Consider the following 9,899-nt stretch of genomic DNA (forward strand, 5'->3'; position numbering starts at 1 on the left):
CAGTCTCAAGCCTCAGCCCCAGCCTCAGCCCGGCGCCGCCTCGCCCCCCTTCCCCCCGCTCCCTCCGGGGTCACCGCCGTCCCCCCCAGGTCCGGGACGAGGCTCCCGGGCAGGCGGCGAAGGGCCCGGGGGGGCCGGGGGGGCCGGGCGGGGAGGCGGCGGAGTCGAACGCCACCGGCGGCGTTTGTGCGGAGCACACGGCGCCCCGAGCGGGCTCTGTCAGGGAGCCGGGATTAAGAAAACGCAACACAAACAAACAGGGGGGGAAAGCAAATAAATCCCAAAGCGAAGCAGGAGAAAACCCGGCAGCTGCGGATCCTCCGGCGGGCCGAGCATCCTCCGGCCGGCTCCTAGCAGGATTATTCCCAGGCTCGGCTCCCCCCCTCCAGGTGCCCGCCGCCCCCTTCCCTCATTTTACACCCTGCGCCCCGGGGGGAGCTTCGCAGGACGGGGCGGGCCGGATCCCCCAAATGCCGGTGGGAAAAAGCCCCCCCAGCCCCATCTCCCCCGCGCCCCATCCCCGCCTTACCTCTCCCCTCGCCCCCCGCCCTCCGGGGCCGGGGTCCGGTCCCCGCCGTGCCCTCGCCCCCCGTCCCCTTGCCCCCCCGGTGGGCGGCCCCCTCCCTTCCTCCCCGTGCCCCCCGACGGGGCGGGCCTCGCCGGGGGCGGGCCGTCGGGCTTGAGGCTGTGCCGCGGCGTGGGAAAGCGCCTCACAGAGGCTTTGCTCTGCTGGCGGTGCGGAGCCGTGCCGAGCCGTGCCGAGCCGAGCCGGAGCCGTTCACCCCCCCCCCCCTCCCCCCGGCCCACACCTCCCGGATTTATTTATCTCTGCCCCCGCCCCGGCTCCGAGCTGCGTCCCCTGCCCGCCATGAAGCGACCTTGCGAGGAAACTACCTCAGACAGCGACATGGACGAGACCATAGACGTGGGGAGCGAGAACAACTACTCCGGGTGAGTGCCCCCCCGGGGGGCTGCTGCGGCCGGGGGCCGGGGGGCTGAGCCCCCGCGATGGGCGCAACGCGGGGCCGCCCCGTCGGGGCCGTCCGTGCCCCTCTGCCGGTCGCCCTGCTGCCTGCTGCCCTGCAGCCGGGTGCTTGGGGTCCGAGGCTGGAAATAAGGCGAGCCCCGAGGTGGCCGGGGCCGGGGTGCTTGCTGCTATGGGGCAGGGGGTGCTGTGCGGGGCTGGGGTTGCTGCGGCCATCTCGGAGGCACCCCACCGGTGCCCCCGGCTTGTCCGCATCCGGGCTGAATGACAGCCAGGCTGCCACCGCGCTTGTTGCTCCCTCGTGGAGAAGGAAAAACCTTTCCACACTCGTGGGCAGTGCAGTTTTAAAAGCGGGTTTTGCATCCTGCTCCTGGTGCTGGGCCAGCCACGGACGTGGGCAGGGAACCCGGCTGCTTATGCGGGCGCCCATGGACATTGAGGTGATGGACGGGAGCGACAAAACCTGGCTGGCCGGGCGGAGCTGTGACATTGCATGCACCTACTGCTGCCAGCACGGGTAGATAATCCCCGTGTTTTCCTTTGGACTCGGTTCTCCAGACTGTATTTTGCAGGCATGGCCATATACAGTGAAGATGAAGTGGGCTGAGCTGGACAGCGAGCTGTCTTCAGACAGGGACTTTATTTCCAGTGGAGGTTCTGGCAGTGGAGCCAGCAAAACTGCAATGTCGCTCTCTATAACAGCACCGTGCGGCGCAAAGCCTCTCCTCCCAGCATTTAAAACAGCAGAGGGGGGACTGGGAATGCTTAATGCGGTGACCAAAGGTATCTCCAAAGAGCGGTGGCAAGCCATGCGACACCTGACGTATTTTTGTTGTTTCACAGGCAAAGCAATAGTTCTGTGATCCGATCGAATTCCCCAACGACAACATCTCAGATTATGGCCCGAAAGAAAAGAAGAGGGGTACGTTTTGCTTCATTCTTTTCCTGTGTGACAATTTGCATGCGTGCTGTGAGATTTTGCCCTTCAACGTATTTATAAACTTAATGTGTTTTGTTTTTGGGACTAGATTATAGAGAAAAGGCGCCGTGATCGTATAAATAACAGTTTATCTGAGCTGAGGCGGCTTGTGCCAACTGCTTTTGAAAAACAAGTAAGCCCTTTTTTTTTATATATATTCTGTATCTCATCTGGCAATGTTAGTTCTCTTGTAAAGCTCATTAAAATAATATTGTATGTGTCCTGATCTGGCACAAAGCAGGCATTTCAATAAAATGCTTTGTTGTGGCGAAACTATTAGGAACATAATTCATCATAAAGCTGAAAAACATTTCCATTCTTTGGCTTGTTTTTCCCTTAAGGGTAACAGTGTTCATGTTGCCTCTGTTCTTTCGATGAATTCCAGTAGTGGTTTTGTTAAAAATGTGCTTTACTTCATAGTAAAAACAACAACAACAACAACAACAACAAGCAACCCCCCCAAACCTGTAAGTTGATTAGCTTTCCTTATAAATCTTTAGTCTCTTTTGTCCCTTCGTTAAGGAACCTTTATTTTTAATCTGCAATTTCAGTGGCAAACTAATGGGTCCGGTTTCCTAAGAAGTGAACAGGCTGCTTGGATGATTCAGGCTTTTGAACAGGCTGGTTAGAACCAGTGCCTTAGGACCCGGCCCAGGCCCATGCAGGGTGAGCCGGGGAAGTCAGCAGTATTTGCAAAGACTTCTGGTGAGAAAACGTTCAGTGGGATGGCTGGAAGGATGCAGCTGACTTTGGTGAACTTGGGTTCAGCTCCTCGGTCGTGAAGGTGGAGGCCAAAAGCTTAGAATACAATCAGTGCTGCAAAAAGTGAACTTTGTTTCTACCATTCAAATTTAATTATTTAGTTACTTTTCCATATCTTGATTTTTTTTTTTTTTTATTCTGGGGGGGTCTTGGTTCAGTATTTAACATTGTTCCTGTTTTATGGATTGTATCAGATCTGTGGATCTGTGCAACTGACACTGAGCCTCAGTGAGAGGCACCAACTGAGAATAACAAGGCTGACTTCCTCGTAACTGAAGACAAAAAAACAGAAAGTAAACTTTGAGACCAGGCCCGTGGGGCGCTGAATTTCTGGGGTAGCTAAGGGCGGCTAGCACCCCCCTGTACGAGGCCTGTTACATCTCTTCTTACAAGAACAAAAGCCAGCTAGAAAGAAATTTGAAGTATTGCAATCATAGTGAGAGCATCCCTTGTGTCACCTGCAATATGTTTTTAATAACTTGCGGTGGTAGCCGAGCCCTTCCATAGGCTCTGGCAAAATGGAGCGACAGAGGCATTTCCAGCTAGATAAACAGGGGCAAGAGACAACAGTTGTTTGTCCCATTTTATTGTTTACTTCTTGAAAACCACAAACATTATAAAACAAGTCCTACAGAGCCTTTGGAAATTACCCAGCAACATGCAGTTTTTAGCTATTAGTCACTCTCACTGAGACGGCTTGTACTGTGTCTATGGAAAAGATGAAGTCTGAGAAAAGCACAGGATGTAGTTGCATGTAAAATGCAGAATTCTGGTCAAAAATTCACCCGTGCACCGAAATTTTTAGAAGGAAACGCTGAAAGCAGGAAGAGAATCTTAAAAAAAAAAATGGATGGGGGTAAAAATAAGTGTGTGACGCGTTCTGTTCAGAAACCCCCGCCATTCCTCTGCGATATGCCAAGGACAAAGTCATCGGTCCTTTTTCAGCTCCTTGACATTCAGCTCACTGAAGTGTCCGAGCGGAGGCTGCTTCGCTTCCGCCTGCCCTCTCTGCCTGCCTCCTGCCCAGCTCCGGGCCCGCTGCGAGCCCCGTGGCCGAGCTCCCTGCCCATGCTGCGTGGCTGGGGAACAGGGCAATGCTCCAGATATTCAAGGGAAATGTATTCATTTATTTATTTTTGGTAGATTAATGTATTAACACTGCCTTTGGGTTTGCATCTTAGACTTTTCCAGCACCCATAGCAGTGTGAGCCATCCCCAGTAACAGAAAAGTTTCACTGACAGAGGGGCTGAGCTCTTTCTTTTTCATGGCACTCAGCTTCATGTCCCCGCAAACGATGCCTCTCGATAACTTTAAAAGCCGTGGGCTGTGTGATTGTTTCTTTTTTTCAGTAGAGAATGAGAATAGAATATTCAGCAGCCAAATGACATGTCAAAAATTAATAGGCTATTAAGGAAGAGGGATACTTTTCGGTGTGTGTCCACAGGGACACCTACTGGTAAAAGCAGAAAAAAAAAATGTTGCAGCAGGGTCCTCATCACTAGCTCTGCAGACCTGTTCTGACGGGTTTCCATTCGGTTTTGGGGGTCGGTTGGTTAAAGAGAACATGCTGGAAGTAGTGTGCTGCTCTCATTTCATGACGATGTCATCTCTGCTCCAACTTCAAGGCCAGAGTTACACTGAGCTGCAGCCTCAATAAAGCCAAGTTATGCTGCTGATGGTTGTATCGCTAGGCAGGAGACAGCATTAGTCCTCAGACAATGTCTGGGATGCAGATGCTCATGAAAGAATTAAGCTGAGAATGTCCTGATGATAGGGGAAATTGAAACCGTAAGGCTGAGCTCAGTGGAAAGTATATCAAATTCAAGTTTCTAGTACTCGTAAGCCTTTATTTACGTGAGTCTCTTATCTCAAAGGGATCTGCCAAATTAGAAAAAGCGGAAATACTGCAAATGACAGTGGATCATCTGAAGATGCTTCAGGCGACCGGAGGTAAAGGTAAGGAGAGGACAGTTTCTTTTCTGATACTTGGGGAAATCTCAGCAAAAAGTGCTTTGACGAGCTGTGATAGGCGTTTCCAGATTAAAGGAGTGGAAATCAATGCTAATGGCAGGATTGAACTCGTGGGAAAGAACTACTGGGACAAAAGAAGCACTTGACCCTGGGCTTGTGTTTGCTTTCATAACACTGTGGGAGTAAAGGCTTCATTCACAGGCAGCCCAGTCAGAGATTTGTTTGGGGTTTCCAAAGAGCACTGAAATCTGCACAGGGAGACAAAACAAATACACAAACACCAAACATAAACAGGAGGTTTGTGGCAACAATTGTGTAGCGCAAAACCAATGTTAAAGCTCATTTACAGCAGCTATACCAAAGGAAGTGGATGGAGAGGAGCTTTCATTATTGGTGGTGCATTTTCTTTGTTCTGGAGAGACTTGTAAATGCAAGGTTAGACGGCCTCATCCCCCAGAACAAAATCCAGCCGCGTTATACGGGGCTCTAGGTATCAGACGGGGCCGGCGGGCAGACTGATAGCAGCGCTATCTGCACTCCTATTTACGTGCTCTATTTGTTTGTCGGAGGTCTGGGTAGTTCTTCCTTAGGCAGGGCAGGCGTGTGACGCAGGGGCCACACTGGCTGACCCGTTCGATCAGCCGGCTGCCGTGAGCCGAGCGTGCCTCGCTTGTGCAAGCTGACAGTCCCGAGGCTGGAGGCCAAGCGATTTCAGCCACCCACGAGGTATTCTCTGTAGTCATGATTTCAGAACTTACTTGAAGCAGAAAACTTGCTCGCCTTCTGCAAGCACCGTCTCACGTGCCATTAGCTGTGATTAAGGTTCAAACTGCTGCGATGCAAACTAGATGATTTTTAACTGACCCATTGTGCCGTGTAGGTACTGGCTAGAAAAGAGGCTACTGCTTACTGCTGCTGCTTCTCCCTTGTTTTTTTTGTTTTTTTTTTTTTTTTAATTAAACTAAAAATGTTTTAGCGCATGAGTGAGTTACTGCACCTCTCCATACCTTCTTGCAGTGATTACAGGAGTCAACTTAAAATCAGCACGTGCTTGACAACAAATGGTTTCCTATACGAAAGCCTGTTGGAGGCTGGTGTTGTGTTATTTGTTAAAAATTAACACCGAGCTGACATATGTATTTTCTAGGTGTTAAGAGACTTTTGTTAGGAGTCCATCTAAGCTTCAAATTTAAGGGTAGCTCATTCTGTCAGAGGTGAAAGGGATTTTATTGCCCTTCATCTAACAGACGCACCCCATGATATCCTAGGCAAATGTGCAAAATAAACCCTAACAAAAATGTTAATTTTATGTCACTGCATGCAGGAAAAAATGTCCTCTAAAGGCCACTATTTAGTTGGCAAAGCGACGCTCTTGGAAGTTACGAAACACCAGAATTTATCATGCTTATGCAATTTGAATTCAGATCGTCTCGTGTGCCGACGTGGTGGTGCAGCCTTTAATTACATGATTGCACACTGCTGTTCCACGAGGTCTGTCTCGTTTGGTGCCCAGAGCGGGCAAGGCTCAGATGCCGAGGGCAGTGGTTGTTGCTTCCTTGCATCTTCCCCGTGCAACGCGGAGCCCGGCTATCGCAGCCTGACCCGTGCATCATGCTGCACCATTCCTCATAAAAGCTGCAGCAGCTCCCACCCCTCCAGCGTCCGTACTGACAGCGGTAGGGCCAGGAGATGAACCCCATGGGATTTGACAGGAGCCCTCCTTCCCTGCCTCCCCACCCAAAACAAGCAGTGTGGGGGGTTGTTTTATAACCGGGTCAGATCAAGTGGCCCGGCTAATGGGGCAGAGGTGGAGGTGCTGGAGATGGGATCTGTCGGGCAGAGAGTGAGGGGTGTCAGGGTGCGGGGAGAGGTGATGCCCACTTAAGCCCACTGCCACCCGTGGGCAACCAAAGCTGCCTTCGAGGCTTGCCGGAGCCCTCCTTGCTGCTCCGGCGCCCGTAGTGGGTGGCATGTTGGTCTAACACTTAGCTGTTTCACAAATGCTGAGGCTTTATCTTCCCCTTCTGACCCAGAGATAAGAGTAATCTCACAGCGCAGATTAACAAACTTTAAGAAAAGAGGTCTGCAAGTTAGTACTGGGCAAAGTTTAAGCCTATGTTTCCTGCTCGCTTAATGTTTTACTTTGCAACCTAAGTAACAGCTTTAAATATAATTTCTTAGGGTGTTTTTAAGGCTGACATTTGTTTAACTTGCAAGTGTAGCTATTCCCACTTCATAACTCATCTTCTGAGCCAGAAACTTCCTTGGATCAGAAAAGAATATAAGTTCCATCATTTCATCTATGGACAAAAGCTGTTATCACGGGGTGGGGGTGGGGGGGGGGGTAGGGGGGGAGAAATGGGTGCCGGTACCCTTACGCAGCCCTGCGTTGAGAGCTGGGGACAGCCTGTTCTCTTCCTGGCACACAAACTGAGGATGCCCGAGGCTGGGAAAGCCAGGGTGGCGCTGGCGGCTGCTCAGCATGCTAAATCCGAGGTGGGCACGGCAGCAGAAAGTCTGATGTGGCCTCGGCTTTTTGGAGCCGCTGCAGCAGGCAGGCAGGGAGGGAGGCGGGGAGGCAGGCAGGGAGCTGCCGCTCCTCCAGCCCTGCGTGGACTCCGTGTGTTTTGACGCAGGTGCAGGCGATGGTCTCGTGGTCGCGTCAAGTTGTTGTTTGGCCCAGGGCCAGCGCTTTTTGCTGACAGCACAAGCAAGCAAAGGGGAAGAGCAATTAGCCAACAGCAAGTAGCTGGCTGGGACCTTGGTGTCGTTTTATTGCAGCTTCAGTGCAAATTGAGCTCAGGTGACTGACACCTGGGTCGGAGCCGTTGGCGGCCGTGCAGGACGGGTGCATGGCTCTGCCCCGTCACTTGAGTGCCTGGAGCCCCGTCCCCTCGTGGGCTGGGGGTGCCGAGTCACTTGGCTGCTGTCTTTCCATTTCCATGTCTTGGCCACCTTGTAGGAGACTGACGGGGAGCTGGCATGGCCAGGGCTCATCACAGAGACAGCTCAGGCTCAGGGGGGAGCTGGGGACAGCCGCGTCCCTCGTGTCTGCAGTCCAGAGGGAGGGAGGGAGGGAGGGAGGCCTTGGGGCCTGTGGTGCAGAGGCAGTCCCCAAGCTAAGCTGCTGGCCACCAGTGTGGGTATTGCTGCCAGAGTCCTCTGTAAAAATGGCATTCGATCTTTCTATACTAACACACATCATAGTCACACATACCTAAAAAGTTTCACCGAAAGCAAGAGGAAAAAACACCGTGGTAGCTTGAGAGTGGATAGGACTTTATTTTCCCAGGGAGAATAACTTTAAACTGAAGCGGAATTGTTTTTTGTAGTTGAAGGGGTGCAACTTAACCACTGGATTTGATACTAAACCCTTTTAGAAAGGGAGTATCTTCTCATGTGCATTTAATAAAACATTTTTTTTTTCAAATGCTTTTTGTCCCAAGCTTGTGGAGCTCCAATTGCTGTTTGCTGAAATGCCTCATGGGCCATATGACCGTCAGTCTTCCATCTCGAAATTAGCAATGGCATTACATAAAACGTTTTCTCAGTAAAGCTTTTTGTTGTGTGTGTGCAGAGTCATGACAAGATGTTTTTAGTTTGTAGTTAAATGACACCGTATGCCACATTGTCCTAATGACTCTGTGAAGTAGATGGGACCCCAGCAGCAGTCGCAAGTATCTCACAACATCGAGAAACAGCTCAAGAGTGTTACTGTGAATGTTGGTGTAGGGAAGAAAAGGCAACACAGTGCGCACGAGCTGTCTGATCGTCTGTGTGTAGAAATGTCTCCCTCACTCACACGCAGGGTCAGCACCCCACTGCAGAGGCTTCCTGAGGTATTTCAGGAGGGGCATCGTGTATCTTCTCAAGAGCCACGAGTACTTATGGTCTTAATTCTTTCCATTTATACAGCGTGCAAAAAAAAACCCCGTAGCCTATTGCATTACAGGAATGGTCACACAAATCATTTACAGACTGGAGAACACACTTTTCTCGTTGCAAATCTTAACCCGTTAAGTGGAAGACCCAGCGGCTGAGGGAGGTTAGGCGTGTTGCCCGACGTCGGCTGGGAGCTCGGCTTGACACTCAGCACGTCTTTTGCCCTCCCCTTGCAGGTTATTTCGATGCTCACTCCCTGGCCATGGATTTCATGAGCATCGGCTTCCGGGAGTGCTTGACCGAAGTCGCCAGGTACCTGACGTCCGTGGAAGGCCTCGACACCTCCGACCCGCTGCGCGTCAGACTGGTGTCCCACCTCAGCACCTGCGCCTCGCAGAGGGAAGCCGCCGCCATGACCTCCTCCATGGCCCACCACCACCACCCCCTGCACCCCCACCACTGGGCAGCCGCCTTCCACCACCTCCCGGCCGCCCTGCTGCAGCCCAACGGACTCCACGCCCCCGAGGCCGCCCCATGCAGACTCTCCTCGGACGTGCCTCCCCATGGCTCCGCGCTGCTCACCGCCACCTTCGCCCATGCCGATGCCGCCCTCAGGGTCCCCTCCGCGGGCAGCGTGGCTCCCTGCGTCCCCCCGCTCTCTACCTCTCTCCTCTCCCTCTCAGCCACTGTTCACGCCGCCGCCGCCGCCGCCACCGCCGCCGCCCAGAGCTTCCCCCTCTCCTTCACCGGCGCCTTTCCCATGCTCCCCCCAAGCGCAGCCGCCGCCGCCGTGGCAGCAGCTACGGCCATCACCCCGCCGTTGGCCGTATCGGCCTCCGCCAGCCCCCAGCAGGCCGGCAGCGCGGGGAGCAGCAAGCCCTACCGGCCCTGGGGGACGGAGGTCGGAGCCTTTTAAGTGCCCCCTCTCCCTTCCCCAGCCTGCTCCCTCCTCTCCCTCCGCACACACACACATGCACACGCGTGCGTGCACACGTGCACACTCGCGAGGCTCCTGCGGACCGCCTGCGGCGGCCTGTCCTCGCTGAGGGCCGAGGGGACGCCTTCGCCCCGGGGCATGGCAGCCGGCCTGGGCGCAGTGGCGCTGCCCTCGCCGCAGGTGCCGGAGGGGACGCGGGGCGCCCTGCTCCTCCCGGCGAGTCTTGCCAAGGGCACCTCGAGGCAGCGGCTTTCGGAAACGTCGTGACCGCCTCAGCACGCGGACGTTTCCTGGGAGATGCGTAGGCACTAGGACTAAGAATAATCCTCCAGCTATGCATCCGTGTTTGGCGGAGAGGCGAGGGATCGTACCTATCAGGTCT

The 9,899-nt window shown here is 53.4% G+C and overlaps 1 protein-coding gene across 1 annotated transcript; it reads left to right on the forward strand.

Annotated features, from left to right (window-relative positions):
• Positions 1–868: 868 nt before the first annotated feature.
• On the forward strand, positions 869–9,496 carry HEY2 (hes related family bHLH transcription factor with YRPW motif 2). The gene is made up of 5 exons (XM_035538798.1): positions 869–951; positions 1,829–1,907; positions 2,014–2,097; positions 4,602–4,683; positions 8,817–9,496. The coding sequence occupies exons 1-5, from the start codon at positions 869–871 to the stop codon at positions 9,494–9,496; spliced, it is 1,008 nt and encodes a 335-aa protein (XP_035394691.1).
• Positions 9,497–9,899: the final 403 nt, after the last annotated feature.

The sequence above is a fragment of the Cygnus atratus genome, chromosome 3 (assembly GCF_013377495.2).
Source record: "Cygnus atratus isolate AKBS03 ecotype Queensland, Australia chromosome 3, CAtr_DNAZoo_HiC_assembly, whole genome shotgun sequence".
NCBI classification, from domain to species: Eukaryota; Metazoa; Chordata; class Aves; order Anseriformes; family Anatidae; genus Cygnus; species Cygnus atratus.

Coding starts and splice junctions, on each gene's coding strand:
- HEY2 (XM_035538798.1), top strand. CDS start 869: ATGAAGCGACCTTGCGAGGAAACTACCTCAGACAGCGACATGGACGAG. Junction 1,908..2,013: donor CCCGAAAGAAAAGAAGAGGG/GTACGTTTTGCT, acceptor TTTTGGGACTAG/ATTATAGAGAAAAGGCGCCG. Junction 4,684..8,816: donor TCAGGCGACCGGAGGTAAAG/GTAAGGAGAGGA, acceptor CTCCCCTTGCAG/GTTATTTCGATGCTCACTCC.